Source organism: Cavia porcellus, unplaced genomic scaffold (genome assembly GCF_034190915.1).
Source record: "Cavia porcellus strain 051 isolate PalLab524CR breed Dunkin Hartley unplaced genomic scaffold, mCavPor4.1 scaffold_26, whole genome shotgun sequence".
Taxonomy (NCBI): domain Eukaryota; kingdom Metazoa; phylum Chordata; class Mammalia; order Rodentia; family Caviidae; genus Cavia; species Cavia porcellus.
The window spans coordinates 10,089,200-10,107,813 of NW_026947509.1; the positions used below are offsets into that span (position 1 = coordinate 10,089,200).

The window sequence follows — 18,614 nt, forward strand, 5'->3', positions numbered from 1 at the left end:
CTTCATTCTTAGCTGACGTAAGTGTTCTGATACCTCTACAGCACTGGCTTGCTCCAACTCATACTAAATCCATGCCCATTTAATCTGATGAGCCAGTCCCGTGCAATGTAACAACCAAGTTGTGTGCATCGCCTGAATGGCCAGGAAAACAAGAACCAGAAATTAAAGAATCTGCCCTTTGCACACTAAATACTAGTACAGATTAGAAGGAAAGGTACTCTGTCTCTGGAGTATAAGCCAGTTGCTTTTAAAGTCTGTCCTCGGCACTTGAGGGGGTCTCCAAGAATCTTGCAGTGGTCTTTGAGATCAGAGCTACTTTTTACAATCACAACCAACCGTTCTCTGTCCTCGAAACTCCCACCTGCTCAGAAGCCCACAGCAGAGACTTCCTGGGCCTGCACGACAACTGAAGTTGCCAGGAACAGAGCACAGAGATGGATCTGAAAATTCAATTGCTTTCCATTCAATTAGACCTGAAGTGGGCTTGCAAAAATGCAGAACAGGGTCATTCTCATTAAATTTTTCAGTTTGGAAAATGTGTCTATTCTTCATAAATGTACTATGAATTTGTTATTATTTCTAAATGAATTAATAACTCTTTCAACTTTTGAAAATTCTAAGATAGTGAGCATTAAATGATATGACTCATATGCATAAAGACTATTCGGAGATCCCAATACTTGTGTGAGTACAAAGTGATCCTGAGATCAAAGGGATTTTAATGTACACTAGAAAATCATGGTGCTTGGGTAGTTTCCCTTTGCTCTGAGTGACCACTACCTCCTCTTCTTTTGGATGAAGAAGCTAAAATAGAAGCAAAGAGTATGTAAAAATGTTGTCTCCTTAATTCAGTAATAGGACAGAGTTACAAAATGACAGCAGAGTGTCTCATTTTATTGATGTTTTCAGTCAATTGCCATATTCCTTCAATCAATAAATATGTATCACATGGAGGCCGTATTCAAGATATCATTCTTTGTGCTTTCTGAGTACAGAAGTGGCCGATTCCACAAAAACTTACGGTCTAACTAAGGAGAAAAGTATACAGCAACTTAAAAGAGGAATAATAAATAAGACTGCTCAACAAGTCGCACCCAGGTGATAAAGAAAGCACCGTGCGGGCTGTGGCACAGGCAGTAAGCGGGACTTTTCAGAGGTGCTGCTGATGTAAACACAAGTGAAGAGTCTCCAAACACTTCCGAGTGAATGAGCTCGTCAGTGCATCGAAGTCTACATGCCCAGGAAGGAGGCAGACGGAGATAAATCTGAGCGGGCAGAAGGATTTGAACATTATTTAGTACTCTGGGAAGAATCAATGTGGCTGTGAGAGTGGGCTTAATGAGATTAATTAAATGTAGGTGAGGAATAAATGCGAAGGAGCAGGAGAGAGAAGGCGGTAGCTCTAAAGTTAGATGCTTCTGTGCTAATGAGGATGAGGAGTTTTCATCGCTTTTCCTTGAGAAGTCTTTGGAAAGTTGCAAAGTTTGACTTCAACGAAAAGCACACATAAAACATGCAAATCCGCCTGCCTTACAGTCTGTCCTGGACCCATTCCTCCTGAATGGCCAGGAAAACAAGAACCACACATTAAAGAATCTGCCCTTTGCACACTAAATACTTGCACAAATTAGAAGGAGGAATCTCTTCTGTACTTACTTCAATATGCCAAGCAAACATTCCTTAATCAAATTAAGTGGCCCCTCATCTCCTGTGAATCAAGATTAGAGGGTAGCTGCTTATGGCTCCTTTTAAATGCCACCAGCTCATGGAATCATGGCAGACTGGAGAAATAACACTTAAAGAGGAAATATAAAAAGAGGTGGAGAGTCTCTCTGAACGCTGCAGGAGTCCCTGAGAAAACACAATCCTGCATGGCCTTTTGCCTCTCCGCTGTTGCTAGTTCCTCTTGTGCCTAAGGACTGCAACCTCAGTGACCTTCTAGAACATCCACGTAGCCCTCTTTCTCCCCAGGCTAGATACACACTGTCCCTGCCACACAGGGCTTGCATTGCACCTCCTTCCCGAGCCCGGCATTGTGAGCCTGCCACACGCCCGGGCAGGCTCATAAAACATCTCTTTATGTACTTTATTACTTAAACTCTTTTATTTGCCTGCAGGAGCCCTTTAACAAAATCACATTGAATTGACTTTCTCACACCAAATCAAATCTCCCTGGTCCCAGTTCAGTTGTCTTTGTCAATATGTATTTTATAAATGGAGTGAATTAACAGATGCTTTGCCGCAGAAGTGCTAGGGTAGCGTTTATGTTTTTAGTGCTCTCTCTGGGCAGATGAGTTGTGCCGAGTGTTATACAGGTGTCTCGGGATGGAAGTGCTCGTCATTCCACGAGATGGATCCTTATCCATCTTCTTTGAATATATTTCAAGCCCCTTTATTACTCATTTTTTTCTTACTCTTTCCTTATATGGTTTTACCATCTATGGCACTCATCTTGGGTCAGACGTGAGATATCCTAGAGCACTAAATGATGAAAATTAAAGCCTTTCTAGCACTCGAAGGGGAAGGATTTTTTTTGCGAGCCATGGGAAACCTTGGGAATGTATTCCTTTACTTCTATCATAAATTTTGCCCATGCAACCTTTGATCTGAAACTGTATATTGAAATTGTTTCCAAAAGGCTGTGTTTCCATGTCCTGGACTCTGACTTTTGCAAAATAAATGACTGCCACCAATAAAATGACTGTTTCCTAAGATGGAATTTTAGAATTCCACAAAGAAGGGAGGATAGCCACAGAAACCTATGATGTAGGGAGTTGGGTTGAAAGAATGTATCCCAAAGATGTCCATGTAACAAAACAAATTTTTGAAAAACGTAAAGATCTACATGCTATAAAATTTATTGCGATTATATAGCCCATACTCTTCCCTCCGCCTTCTTTCTGTCTTGTGGTGTTAGGTAGGGAGCCATCTAGTGGGAAATACAAGCACGGGTTTCTTTTCTTGAGAGCTCTGCCAACCGATTTTATGTTTGTCCTAAGAACTCATCATGAAAGAGTATTTTCTTTCCTCTAGACCCAAAATGTGCAATCTCACTGCTCAACATGTAGCTCCTCCAATCAACCCTGAAGTTCCATAATGATTATCATATTCCACATTGCTTTTTACTACTGTTTTCTTTTTTAACCTTAAAAGCATGATGCATAATTTTTGGTTTTAATTTGGAAAAATACAGGTCTTATTTTGAAGGTGAAACTATTTTGAAATTAATGAAGCAGATATATTTATAAGCAATTTCTTTTTGACTCCTTAATATTAAATACGTTTGTTGGCACATTTGAAGTATTGATAATATTGTAAGTAAAAATTCTTGTCTCCGTTCTTTGTTCAAAAAGCCCCCCATTGGCTACATCCACAGTGTAGAGAGACAATATGTGCTGTTTGACCCAAAAAATAGCCATCTACAAGTTTGGTGTGCACCACACCACTTCAATAACAGCTGTATTTGCTTGCCGAGACTCTGTGCCTTTGTACAAATTTACTGAAGATCTTCTGCAAGAATAGACCGATCCATCAATAACGCATAGTATATTTTTGTTGTTGTTGTTCTTTGAGCATATTTAAAATTGTGCATATTGTGTGTCAAAGTTCAAAAGTCAAATGCTACATGTAATAGATGAGGTAGGGGTCAAAAGCTATTGCAGTGCAGTTTGGGAAGGTTGTCTTTCTCTGAATATGCAGCTCATTCATGCTGAAGTGATGCACTATGGGAATTACTACCAAACTCTGCCCTGCAACATCTGTGCTCCCTAAGTGAGTTAGTGCACGTCAGACATCTTTATGTCAGAATATCGCAGTGATGGATGCAGTCTTCAGAAAATGCTGCATAAAAATCTGGTGTGCCGTTCTGGCCATTAAGTGAAATTACTATTTAAATTAATGGCACTGTCACAGTTTATCTGTACAAAGAATGAACGCTGATTAGGGTATTAAGTAATTAGCAATTTATCACACTGGAACAAGGTTGATAATAATTAAAGAAGTAATGGTTTACCAAAGAAACTAGAAAGGGAGTCACTTCTTGTTATGCAAGTGAAATCCTGGCTGAAAATTTCAATTCAGTGAAACAGAGATGAAGCTCTTTGTGAGAGAAAGCACCCTTTTTCCTGTTTTGTTTTTTTCTTTCTAGTGTAAAAACAGTTCATTATCAAAATTTTACTTGACCTGTCAAAAGCCCCTCAGAGCGATCAGATGACTGATTAGGAATTTAGAATTAGGTCAGGGTCTGCATTTTGATTTCATACTTAAAGAACGGTAAAACCACAGAAGAGTAATTTGGAATGGAGGGGGAGAAAGACCAGTTTTCAGATTTTGATTGTTTTTAAAATAGAAGCGTGAATAGTTTTAAGAAAATTGCTGGAGAAGAATGACAGAAAGAATCCAAGGTTCATTCAGTAGTATATCTCATAGATACAGACAGGAGCGTGGAATAAGCTGTTTCAATAGTGTTTAATACTGACGAGGAGAGAAAAGAGTAATATTAAAGATATGCTATATACCTATATCATTAAATCTTTAAAACATTAAATACATTTATTCTTGTTTATGAAAAAATCCAAGGTTGTATTTAAATGTCTGATCAGGAAGTATCAGAAAAATATCTGAACGATACAAAAACCTAAATTTTTTGTTTCTATTTTAGGTGTGTACACACTTCAATGTCTGTTGGTATTTGCGTATGTATATACACACAAAAACCAACCACCCTCCACCCTGTAAAGAAAACTCAGTCTACAATGATAACTCTGCTGTTCATATTTTATTTGAGAGAACTTTGCTTGGAAATCTTAAAACAGTAAAAAGCTATTCACACAACAGTCTTTTTAAGCCAGTCACTTTAAAGAATTATCACATTTAAGTAAACATAGTTATCGAAACTCTATTGTGATTAGTGTATAGTATTAATCATAAAGAAAAATTTTAAATATTAAAAGATATTTTTACAAATGGAGACAAAAATAAAAAAAGTTGTTTGGAACCACATAGATAATCATCCTTAAGGCGTGTACCACACTGGCTCTACTTTCGAGGATTAAGAAAAGAAGTATTTAAAACTCCTTGCTCTATGATTCGGAGTGCAGTGCATAGCTCAGATGTTTGTACAGGACCAGATTAAACAATGCAGGACCTAAGGGCGCTTTGAATTTGAGGTTCTTTATATTATCATTTGGGCCTAATAATAAATAAACAAAATTCTAATTAAGGTAAATCACTCCTACATTGTGTGGCTCTATAATTGCATATCAGTTCTGAGATGATAGGATTGTAGTGTGGAATCTAGGCATCTTAATTTCTAGCTTAATCAGACTCTAGAGTATTCTTCACTCAGGCTTTTATATCTAAATTTCTGCAGTTTTTGTTCTCTGGCAATAACTAAATGAGGAGAATGCAGGTAATTAAACTGAACTTTCTGGGAGAAAGAAGGTCTATGTGTCTCGGGCTCGTATCTCTACAGGAGATGCAGCAATCGAGGCTGGCTCTTCCCTGAAAGCCCTTTCTCTGGCTTCCCCACCCTCTAAGCTGTCCCTGCACAAAGGTGCAGAACAGAGCCAGGCTGAACGGTACAGCTGACCAGTCAGGGTGCTCAGCTGGTCTGAGATGCCACCTCTTAAGTCATCAAGAAAGAATCTACAAAGGTGCCCACATCTCGGATGACCTCTTATCCCAGATGGCCTGGGTGATCTCTCCTTCCCTGTGAATTTCTGGGCCTTTCTCGGAGTACTCTATTCTGTCTGTCATCTGCAACAAGATATTATATCCTCCCCAAACAGTCAGGCAGTTTTGATGATAGAAATCTGATCTATTTTTATGGAGCACAGGTGAAGAGTGGCCCAGCTGAGTGGTTTCCAAACATTTCCTCTTGTGTGTTCTTTGGCTAATTAGCGTCTGGCGCTCGTGGTAAGAAGGACCCTCACCACACATTTAAATCACTGGGGTAGAGAGAAGCTACCTTAGCCCTCGCAACGTTCCTGAAACTGCCCAACTCTGATGTTTTTAACACCACGCTTTACAGTAGTCTTGGTTTCCTACCCTTTTTTACTTCATATTCATATATAGCATTTTATTGTTGCAGGAATGTTGTGTTGCGGGCAGGATTATGTGAATATGTCAGATACCATATGCTGTTCGGCCTCCAGTGGAGAATCTGAAGCACACGTTAAAATGAATGTCGCAGAGCCAGGAAAATGCTGTGAGACCGAACTTATCCCAGAGAGCCAGAAATGCTGTAATGGAGTTGGATATAACCCTTTGAAATATGTTTGCTCTGACAAGATTTCAACAGCAGCCACGATGAAGGTAATTGATGAGAAGCCTCTCGGAGACGCTGATTTGACAATGGGAAGAGGAATACATTGTTCGTAACTATTTTTCTAAAATAGGAATATAAAAACTCCTGTGTGCGTTGCTCATTTTCACATTATATCCATATTAATACCGAATATGTTGGCTGTGATTGATGTTATTGCAATGAATTCTAAAGGAATTAATAATGATTAGCTGTTCTCAGGAAAGCGTTGTCCAGCACCTCTGATGAGTGCAGGACTGGAATTTGTGTGCAAGGGGAGTTGCTCGGCTTGTCCTGGTCCCCTGCATGGTATTGTTTCATGGCCCTGAGTGCTGGAGATGGAGCTGGGTGGGAACTCTAGCTCCTTTGGATCACCCATCACCTGCATCTGCCATCTTCCCTTCATGGGAACCTTGGGACACTGATTCACTCGACTGAGTTTCTCTGTCTTCCTTTAGATAGAATGGAACGAACAGATGCTGATGTTAAACCCCAAAGTGAAGGACCAATCCTGGTCATCTCCTGTGACCCTTCTATCTACACATGCCGCACTTGTGGGCATCACACCTGACCAAGGTCCCAGAAACCTATAGCGTTAAGCACTGGTGAGCAAAACACTGTGCCATATGTTGGAATTGGTTTTCATCCTAAAGCAGCTAAAAATGGGTCAAAGATAGCGGAAGGACACTTGCTGAGCATGGCAACTACACGATCCTTGTGAGGACATCATACACACTGGACATGAAATTATTCTTCTCAGATTGTCAGCCCCTCAGCAAGACCTTCGTAACAATAAATGATTAGATGATACATAAGGTTGGTTAAATTATTATGACAAGGTAGTATTTCTCCACATAGACTCGGAGAGCAGGTGGTAGGTGATTTTCAATACGTAAATTCCACCACTTTTCCTGAAATCCCTCTCTTGGAGATTTTCCTCTTCTATTTCAGTGTGAAGGGGAACCTTATAGCATGTCATGCAGGGCTTTCCAAAGCTAGCAATCAGGAATTTCTCCCACCCCACCCCATGTTGGTACCCTGAATTCTGGGTCCTGAGTTTCCTCATTTTGGAGAATTGTCTTCTCATTTGTTGGTGTACAGAAAGTAATTCAATGTTTGAAATGGTCATTATTTTACCCTCCACTGCATTAATGGCTTGGCCAGATATGTATTTCAAGGATAAACATTATTTCCACTCAGAATTTTGTAGATGTTTCTACAGTTTTTAGGCTTCTAGTAATACTTTGATTCGTGTTTCTTTATAGGTAAGGTTTTCAAAATGTTTTTATCTTTTTCCTCTAAAATTTCATGAAAATGTATCTCACTATGGAGCTCATTAGCATTCACAATGGTGTGTTTTTGTGGAATTTTTCAGGCTGAAGTCCTCCGAGAAATATTATCTTATTATTCATTTGAAAATTGGCTTTTTCTTTTATCTCTCTTTTATCCACCAGTTGGCTATTTCTCTTCCTAAACTGATGTTTTAGTTTTCTCCTTCTTGCCGTTCCTTGTCTATTGATCCACCCTTCATTTTTTTTCAGTTTCACAATACGTCGCCTTAACGTTCTCTTTCATCCCATTAACCTCTTCAAATTTCACCTGTCATTTTAAACAATGTAATGCCTCTCCCTTTGCTGATTTTTGTTTAACTCACGTCCACCTACTGCTGTTTCATTCCAGGAGTATCTATTTTTAGCATCCTGAAAATATTAGTTACTTGTTGCCTTTTCATTGTTCCCGTTATATCTTGAACTGTCTCATTTATTCTTTGGATGCAATTTTAGTTTTCTTTTTCTTTTCCTGTGTTTTTTCTCATGCTCACGCTGAACTTCTTTCTCTGTGCTTGGAACTCTCTTCTTTTCCCTGGAGGCTGACTGAGACCTTGTTGTGCGGAGCCTCGCCCTGGCCCTCAGTGGGGAGCACAGTAGGTTTATCATGTGGCAAGGTGGGTTTTTCGCAGGGAGTCACTTTAACAAGAACCTTTAACCAGCACACTTAATTAACTGTCTTTAACACTGTACCCCAGGTCGGAATGGTGCACACGCTTGGCTGCGGCACTTGGGTGATCCTGGAGGGAAGGGGGCAAGGGTTCTCGGGGTGTAACATGCACAGTAGATTTCCCAGATGTCCACTGGCACCAGGCTTCTACGCTGCTGGGGCCCTCCCTGCCTCTTCCTTTTAATTTTCCAACTCTTTCCTGGGCTTGTCTCACTTTGTAATGTCTTGCCAAATGTATCAGAGTGATGCACACAAACTGCTAATGATCCAGTTACAACCTCCTCCCCTGCCCAGGGAGCTCGGAGCACATGGCTTGCCTTGACAGTTGTCCAGGGCCTAATTGTACCAAACATTTTCCCATGTCATCCAGAACTTGCCAACCTCCTAACCTCCACTATTTCAGGGTTTCTGTGGCTACAGCTGCCTAGCATATACTAAAGTGAAGACAGGTAGGCCAGTGTGAGAGGGTTCCAAAGGGGAAAATGTTTACCATTGTAAATTGTGTGTAACTTGATGTCTGTGTGTACACTGGGAAATGATCCCCACAATTAAACTACTTAGTATGTGCATCTGTAAACGTACAGTTTTCTTTCCTTTCCTTCTCTCTTCCTCTTCCTTTTCCTTCCCCTCTTCTCCTCCTACCTTTTACCATTTTCCTCTTCCCTCTCCTCCTTGCCCACCTCTCCTTCTTGTTCCTTTTCCTTTGTGTGTGTGTACATGCATGAGTGATGAGAATGCTCATGCCCTGCTCACTTAGCAAAATTTTGTTTCAATTTATTTCATTACATTCCAACATATTACAGTCTCAGGGGAGTCATTTGGTCCCCTCCAACAGCATCTCGGGGTCCTGAGACCCTTCTGTCTTGTGCCACTGCACACATAGCCCTCGCATCCCCATGAGAAGGGAAACGAGTGGATCCTTGCACTCTGGCAGGCCATCCTTGGGCACCAGGAAGTCGGTGTACCCTCTCTGTGCATTTGTCATCCAGACAAATCTCATTATGTGGCTCTTCTTACTGTAAACAGGCTTTGAAATCCCATGCTTGCAGGGATAAAAGAAAACGGTAGACATCAGTAGGCTCGTGGCATTGTGTCTGCTCCGTTCCTCTCCTTCCCAGCTTCTAGAAGTTTGAACACTGCTATATATCTTATTTCTCTTCCTGTTTCCTAAGACTTTTCACATTTATTTTATATGTACCATTATTTTACTGTCAGTTTGCTGGGATAAGAAGATGTAGAGGTAAGTACAAGTGCTCAATTTGCCATTTTTAGGTAGAATTTCCAGTATATTTCTCTGAAGCAATGTTGTTTAACCAACTTGGTAAGAACAATTTAACCCATTTTATGTAAGGGAGACGTGGAAGAATGGAGAAGCTGCCATATTTAGGGGTGTTTAAATATTTAAATTACTCAGATTAGAATGATTACTACCACAAGTGTAAAGTCCAGAGATTCATCAGGGAAAATTTTTTTAAAATATAAGTATAATGGCAGCTCATGGCATACTTTAGACTTCTGAAAGTTGGATAAGTAGTGTTTCTTAAAGTTCTAACTTTCCCATTAGCACGAGGAGTGCAGATTATCAACTATTCCATTCTCTGTTTACTCCGGAGTATCAAATTGTCAAATGTCAGGCCTGCTGTCATTGTTTGCGGTGACCATTCTGAGCCTAAGACACGCACAGGGGTCATCTCACTTCCTTCACAGAGCAAACCTTCATGGCAAATTTAATTTCCATTTCTCCCCTCTCAAGCAGCTGAGGCTTTGAGATGGTGTTTACAGATGTAGGAATTTGCAAAACTGCAATCTTAAACTCAGTCTGGGTTCTTTCAAAGCAGCCTACTTGTTTGGAGACAAACCACTTTGGTTTCTTTCCATGAATTTTGAGACATTCATTATCAAGCAAGTCAGGAAAAAATCATCTGAAAGATACACAAACCTACCCAAGATGTGTGTCCAAGGGAAAGCTTAAAATCCCTTCTCCCTCTCTCCCCGCCCATCCGCCACCCCAGGGAACCAGAGCCTGTGGAACTCTCTGCCCAGCGTCTATGGAAGCCACTGCTCACTGTGGCCGCTGTGACTTCAACTCTACCAGCCACGTCTGCGTGGTGACAACTGGGTCCCACAATTTCACAGGGAAGGCATCGACTGAAGAAACATGCCCATCTCTGGAAGACACTGTGCACATGGGAAGCACAGACACCTTCTCCTTCACAGGTGACGGAGGCAGGCTGGGCAGGGGCGGTGAAAAGCTGCTGGAAATCCAGATTTGCTTCTCTCTGACTTCTACCCCCTGTCTCTTGCTCTCTGATCCCTTTATCTCATAACACATTAATTATAAGCTTTGCCTTGTGTCTGTCCCCATCTCTCCTGTGACACTATTTGTGTCACTGGTAGGTCTTTGTTAACTTTTTCCTCATTATTTGCATTTAGTGTGCTATACACCATAGCAATATTTGGTTACAAAAGTTCTCAGCATACAGGACAATTTGTCCGAATTTCTATTTTCTTCCTGCACTCAGTTAAAGATTTGAATCATGGACCCTCATTTTAAAATTATTCCTGTTTGTAGGAACTTTCTCCTTTTATCTGCCCCTCATAATCAAAGTCAAGAGTCTGAAGATCTTTTAAGACCTACTTGCCATATCTCTCTCCAGAAGTGAAGAGGTGTTTCCACATATGAAGGGAAGGTTATGAGGGCTTTTAAAATCTACTCTCCAGATTGCTTTTCTGCCAGAACATACTGTAAATTGAATATGAAAGATTGCAAACCTCCCCTTTTCACAGAGAACATGAAGCACACGAGTGGTGCTCTAACAATTCCATTGAAATCAATTTACACTAACAAGTTAACCATTTAGAGAAACTTGGAATTAACATCTAAGCACCAGCATTAACCAAAATTTATTCACTGGTGTACTCATTAGTTTATCTATTTTTTAAGGGGCTTGGGGTGTGGCACAGTGGTAGGGAATTTGCCTAGTGTGTAGAAGGTCCTGGGTTTGATGACCAGCACCACAAAAACAAAAATGAAAGTAAATACCTACTAACAGGCAGGCACTACATTAGGGCCAGCAGTTTAAGCAAGGAAGAACTTCCATGTCTGAAGAACTCGCAGGGGTGACTGGGAGTACACTCTCCTGCACAACTGCATCATAATGTGATGAACGGGCTGTGTGTAAGCACCAATAGAAGCCCACGTTGTCGATGTCTGATGCTTTTGAAGAGTGTTGTAGCAACACCTGGTGCACCTGGGAAGACTTTGGGAAGACACTGCGTCTGAGGGTGAACCAAAGGACCAAGTGGAGCCGGTGAAGTCAAGAGAAGACAGAGGAGGCAGCGTGTTTACAAAGCTCAGGAGCCAGCAAGTGCCTCCGGGGGAGGCAGAGTGGGGAGAGGAAAGATGGGGGACAGGGAGCAGCAGTCAAAGGTCATGGTATAGCAGAGATCCTACCGGCTGATCAGGCCACATTAAGCACTTCATCTTTGTGCAGGAATGAGTGGCTGGAAAGCTTGCTAACTACGGGATGACTCAAGCGTATATACATTTTCCAAGGAATAGACTGTCAGCTCTTAAAGCTGTGGTTGAAAGACAAATGCTGTATATATGGAAATAACAAATAAATATTGCTTAAACCTGTCCTCCAAACCCTCAAATACCTTCCGTTATTGGAAGGTTAGTCCCATGTAATGTACAGAATGATCCCGAGCCAGGAAGTTTTAAAAAGCAGTGTGTTGGGAATGGAGATAGGAGAGTTGGCAATTATTGAAAGAAAAATAAAACTTTGAAAATGAGACAGATTTCTGAGGAAAGGCAAAACTTCAGCAAATGACTCTACGTAAAGCCAAAGGACTGTTTACATGAGCTGAGAGCAGCTTTGAAAGACCAGGGCTTGCAGGAGAAAAAAGTGACAGGAAGAAATGAGAGGGTAAAGGAGACCCAAAAGCAGTAGGAAAAAGAATGTGGAAAGCCCCTCCGAGAGCAACTGTACTAGAAACTGTGATAGAGGCCTAAACGTGCAGAATAATAGTTATCAGCACAGAGAAGTTTAACGTGCCAGCACAAGGAGATGTAACATGTACTAAGCAGTTGTGGGTGGACAGGAGGTCTGGACAGCTCAGTCCTCCAAGGTCACTGGAAGGCTGGAGGCTTTCGGTCTTGTGGCTCATTAGGCTTCAGGAGGTATTTCCATTTGCAGGGTGCAGCCTGGGATCTTACAGCTCCCAGATCCAATCCTTCTGCAGGAGATTCCTGGCAAAGGGAGGCAGAGGATTCCTCTTTAAAAGGAATTTAGAGCCTGCCCATTTCTCATTCATACTCCTTCAGAGGATGAGAGCTGAATCCTTTGATCATAGCTGGCATCAAAAGAAATGGGGAAATTTAGCTTCTAACTAGAAGTTAGGGAGACAGGATGGAAGAGATATTTGGGGTCTGCTGATGGTCCCCACTGAAAAGTAGTGTAGGTATCCTACTAACAGAGAAAAGAGACAGAACGTAATTGTGTTACACAGCAGGAAATACTTGAGATATGTCAGCTTGTACGGAAGAAAAGGTTTATGTTGGAGGTTTTAGTCCATAGTTGGTGGATCCTATGCTGTGGAACCTTTTGTGAAGTAGTTCATCTTGATGGAAGCCGTGGCAGAGGAAGCTGCTCACCTCATGGTAAATAGGAATCAAAAGGAAGAGGAAGAGATCTGAATCCCCAGATCTGCCTTCAGGCCATGCCCCACCATGACCTCACTTCCTCCTGCTCCCTCCTTCCTCTCCAAGTTTCCACCCCTGCCCAATGACTCTGCAGACAGGGCGGGCTATGACTTTAATACATGGACCTTGGGGGAAATTCAAGATCCAAACTCTCACGATAATCCTTTACATTTATAGGGAAATTTGCATTTTATGAAGTTCTACCACATAACTTACTCTGTTTTATTTTCATATTAATTCTATAAAGCAGGCAGGGCAAGGTTAATTGGAAGGAGAATGTGTCTCAAAATACCCAAGGGGATAGGCTGAGTTCACACCACATCCAGTGAATAGAATATGGGTGGCCAGGGCCTCCTCCGTGGGTCCTCCAGCTGCGAAAGAGTTATTGAAAACAGCAAAGAGATGTTGCAGCTTTATAGATTAAGTGGAAAATACATTTAAGTAGTTAATTTTTAAAATAGAAATTTTCCTGATGTCTGGAGTATTTATACTTCTTAGGTTAGTAAAGTTTAACATGAAGCTGAGGCTTTGAGGACAGACAGTGTAGACTCGAGCAGGAGTGTTTTAATAAAACATTGGTCAGTACAGAATCTCAGCACGGATGGCTCTATTGTTTTAAGCGAGATGGTGATTTTTGGTTTGGGCTGCAGTTCTGGTTTTGGTAGAAAAGGACAGGAATATGCAGTGGACTGTGTGTGTGTGTGGTTACTCATTACTATGGTACCAGGAGAAGGTCAGTTTTGAGTCCTCCACTAGAATTCATATGCTATTCTATTGAAGTAGCAGCAACCAAGTAATAAGAAATAATACTTGGTAAAATTTATAATAACAAAACTAAAAAATGATGTTGCAAACCTATTTCAAAGGGAGGTGAATACACCAGCTTATGAAGCATCTAACTACCCATTGGCCTGGAGTTTTTACTTTTCAATCACTGCTTCAGTGTTTCCATGTCTCTCTGTACAGAATCCATGAATCCTATTCTGTGAAATTCGATGCCACCTCTTCTACTACACATTTAAAATGTGTTTTATGGCTTTATGTATGGGGGTATATGGGTGTTGTTTTTTGAGACAGGGCCTCACTATGCAGTTCAGACTGGCCTTGAGCTCACCTTGTAGCCCAGGGCTGCTCTCAAACTCACAGTGATCCTCCTGCCTCAGCCTCCTGAACGGGATTACAGGTGTGCACCACCATGCCCGGTTGTTTTTTGACTTTGAAACAAAGATATTAGAATTTTGTTTATACACAAAGAAAGGAGAGCATTGTTTTATATATATATAAGTTTAGATATTTATTTTTAATATGATAGTTAAAAAATAGAAACAGAAACACATGACAACCCATGTTTTGTCTTTCCAGACATGTATCTCAAGCCCTACACGATGTATGAATATAGAATTTCTGCATGGAACAGCTACGGGCAAGGATTCAGTCAAACTGTTAGAGCCAGCACGAAAGAAGATGCCCCTGAGGGAGTGCACCCCCCTCGGTGGACCAAAGTGGGCGATCTTGAAGATACGATTGTCTTACACTGGAAAAAACCTATACAATCAAACGGTATCAAGCGATTTTTAAAATAAAATGACCGACTTAATCTGTATTGCTGTGCTATCTCACCCGCAGCCATCTGGTGTGGTGCTCAGGAAATTTTGGCATAAATAAACAATGCACAAGCTTGAATATCACATTGTTTCTCTTAAATGAGAATCCCAGGGTAAAAACAGAGAGTCAAATAAAAGAGAATAAGAAATAGGGAGACAGGTCCTTCTCAGCAAGGAAAGAGATCAAGAGATGAAGGGAGGCCCAAAACAGGAAAGAGATAAGGGATTTTTAAAGAAGGAATTGGACCTGTGCATGGTAGTGCGTGCCTGTAATTATAGCACTTAGGAGGCTGAGGCAGGAAGATCATTGAGAGTTTGAGACCAGCCTTGGCTGCAGAGTGAGCTCAAGGCCAGCCTGAACTGCATAAAGAGACCAAAAAAAAAAAAAAAAAAGGAATTGGGATTATTAGGTACATGCACCAACTCCACCCAAGTAATGTAAACATTGCATACTGCAAATGTGAATCAAAAGAGGACAAAAAGGGATCAAAAGATGGGTGGAGCCCAAGAGAGACAGGAAAGGGAATGACAGAAATTAGGATGCGCTACGCACAGGTACCAACTTCCCACAAGGAATGTCATCATGACATATTACACACACATACTTATTATTAACCAAAATAATAAAAGAAGTTCCTGGAATCATAACCTATGTCTGAGCTGTTTTCAAATAACCAAGGTACGTTCAGCTGAGTCAAAATAGTTTTACCACTGAAAGTCAATTTCAAAGTTTGATACTGAAGAGAGATAAACACAGATGATTTGATCATGTCAAGAATCCAGGTCCTTGTGATAATATAAGTAAGACCTGCCTGAATGTGACAGTATGGAACCAAATTAAAATTAAATATTGCCACAGTGTCCCACTTCTTCAGGACATGAAGGCATGTAAGTTGTTTGCAAAGAGTTAAAATTATACGATACTCTGGTGCAGTCATTTCTCTGTGTCTTTTAGGTCCCATCATTTACTATAGTCTTCTCCGAAATGGAGTTGAACGTTTTCGGGGCACTTCCTTGAGCTTCTCTGATACGGAGGGAATCCAGCCATTCCAGGAGTATTGCTACCAGCTGGCAGCCTGCACCGTGGCAGGCTGTACTACCAGCCGCAAGGTAAGAGCCTGAGGGACATTTCCAGTCCCTCAGATACAAAGCAAGGTCCCCTTGGCAATGTATCAAGCAGGGCATTCATTATTCACCTAAGTAGGCTCTAACACTTACCTCTGCAAGAAGGGATCGCTCTAAGGTAGATTCATCCAAATATCAATGTTTTATTAATTAAAAACAAATAAAACATTGAACCTGTATTTTGTCTTTCATATTCTCCCCTCATCAAGTATGATTGTGATTGCTGTGCTTTGGAACAATTTCTTCCCAGCCAAACTCCCGCTGAAGCTGGGTCACAATGTACAGCATTGGCGGGGTGGATGGACCTTCAGGAGGAGCTGGGTCAGGAGGGATCTGCAGGAGATCAGTGCTCTCTGAGGCTAGATCACTTCCCACAGGAGTGGGCTGTGGAAGTGAGGCCACCTCTGGTCTTGTTCCTTTCACCTAAGCCCATCTACGCTTTCGTTTCTACCTTGAGATGACACAGCACAAGGTCCTCATGGGGGGCAGCCACCAGAACCAAAGGTCAGAAATATAAACCTCTTTCCTTTATAAGTCGCCCACTAGCTATTGTCCTATTAGAGCAACAACATATAGAATAAGATGCTGATATTCTATAAATCCAGAAACACTTTCAAACCAGCCCTCAGGTGAAAAGAACTTATATTTAAATACCATATGTTTTTTAAAATGCTTGCTCTTTTTTTTTTTTTTTTTTTTGTCTGAGACAGGGTCTTACAATGCAGTTTAGGCTGGCCTTGAACTTGAAGCGATCCTTATGCCTCAGCCTCCCAAGGGCTGAGATTACTGTTTTATGCCACCACACTCAACAAAATCCCTGCTCTTAAAAAATGGAAAAGAACAAATAAGCTTAGCATAGAAAGTAATAATAATAATAAGGCTTCAGTAGTAGCCTCAGCAAGAAATAATGAAGACTTGAATTCAGAGAGCAGGGGAATCTACAGGGCTCGATATCAGCTCTGCAGGGGAACCACAGGAAAGTCTCATAAGCGGTTTCAAGACAGCTGGTTTGAGAAGTTTGTGGATTTAGTGCCATTGTGCCAGAACGTTTTTTAAAAAAAGGTAAATGTTAAGAGTAAATAAGATTAAAATTTTAAATTAAAAACACTTAGGAAGCTGATAGCAGGGCAACAGAACAAGTTACTATTTTACATGAAAATGTTTAATTGGATGCTGGATTAGGTAACTGGAGTTTGAAGAAAGATCTATGCAGGAGATTAAAGCGCTGAGTTTAAACGTGGGCATCCAGAGAAACTCTAAAGGGAGAAAAGCAGGATCCCGTGGATGAGCATTGGGGAGCGCTAACAGGAAAGGAAGAAACAAGGACCCACAAAGAAGAGAAGGAAAAACAAGCAGTTTAGGAGGAAAATAAAGAGACAGCAAGTCACAGCAGCCAACCACGGTGTCAGCAGCAGCTGGAGAGGAAATGCGCGTGCACCGGACAACTCCGGACCTTTCCATCTTTAAACTTGAGCACAGCAGGAGAAGGAACCAAGTGCAAAGTGCTCAGTCCTAGGTAGGTGCAGGGGCGGAAGCTGCTGGAGCACCAGGGAGGAGCCGCGCCACAGCCCAGTGATCCTCCAGCCACCCTTGCTTTTTACACAGCCTGGCTCACGTCTACCAGGTGCCAGAACAACTGGCTGAAAAGTAAGACACCAAAAAAAAATGCAGCCGATGTTTGTCCAAAACTGCATTTTGACATTATCGACTCACTAGCTGGGTGAACTTGCATCTTTTTTCCTGCTCATTTGCTTGTTTTTCTAGGACACTGATGCAGACCTATAAAACCATCCCTGGTGTCACCGGAAGAGTGCTCAAAGGTCTGCCCATTTATACAGCTCAAAGCATATTATATGCAAGCAAGTCTGGAGATAGGTTTTGCTCCATATTTACTGGTGCTTAAAATATACCAAATCAGGCCGTTAAAATGCAAAGACACTGGTGGGCCATATGGAAGAGAGTTATCCAGAGTTCTCCGGGAAGATGCCGTGCAGCCAGCTCCTCCTTGTTTAAACCGAGGGCTGCACGCCGCCTTCAGAATTGTTGTTGAACCTACCGTGATGAATGGTAGTGGGAGACTTATGTAATGCATTCAAGGTCAGATTTCATTGTTTAAATAGGAAGGGAGGAAAAGAATGAAAAACAAAAAGAGGAGGGAGACCGCTTCTCCAAGCCCGTGCTAATGCTGCGCCAGCCAGGCCAGACAGCAGCGTTGTAAAACAAAAGTGACTTTCCTATTGTTCAGGAGACCCGGTGTACTGTTTCAATAAATCGCTGTTTAATTCCTCTGCTTCCAGGTAGTTGTCACCATGACCCAAGGAGTTCCAGAGAGTGTCAGGCCGCCCAGCATCACGCCCCTGAATGCTGAGTCTCTGCATCTAAGCTGGAGTGTCCCGGGGAAACCAAATGGTGTCATTAAACAGTACCAGCTCTGGCAAGGTGGCAGAGGTCTCATCTACACTGATATCACTCACCGGAGGCAGCATACGGTCACAGGTGAAAAAAGCAGAAAAGCAACTGAAGGAGTCTGTCGTTACAGGGAGGGCGCAGGGCGTCCCAGGGGCGTGTGCTTGATATATGAGGTCACTTTGAAAGGACGTGTACTCTTGACATATGGTCAGGTCCCACTTATCCATGCTAATAGAAGAGCCCACACTGGCAGCAATAACCCACAACAGCGGAGAACTTCAGAAATAATTTATACTTGGCTTTGATATGCATTAGGAGTAGGGTTTTTGCATCGGTATTAATTTTTTTTTTCAAACAAACAGTGAGGTGCATTTCACTCCTCAAGGGTATCCTCACAGATAATGGGCTTGGGGCCGCCAAGAATGAACGGAAGGTGGGAGAAAATCACCTAGGAGCTGACGTCCGTACG

General features: G+C 41.7%; 1 protein-coding gene across 4 annotated transcripts in view; it reads left to right on the plus strand.

The window, feature by feature from the left end:
* Positions 1–18,614, plus strand: part of Ush2a (usherin) — a 658,323-nt gene that overhangs the window by 509,054 nt on the left and 130,655 nt on the right. For all 4 annotated transcript variants that reach the window (XM_063236705.1, XM_063236706.1, XM_063236707.1 and 1 more), the window contains 5 exons: positions 6,092–6,315; positions 10,315–10,519; positions 14,370–14,567; positions 15,567–15,721; positions 18,034–18,232. In XM_063236705.1, the coding sequence (XP_063092775.1) occupies positions 6,092–6,315; positions 10,315–10,519; positions 14,370–14,567; positions 15,567–15,721; positions 18,034–18,232 (981 nt within the window). The remainder of the gene's footprint in view (positions 1–6,091; positions 6,316–10,314; positions 10,520–14,369; positions 14,568–15,566; positions 15,722–18,033; positions 18,233–18,614) is intronic.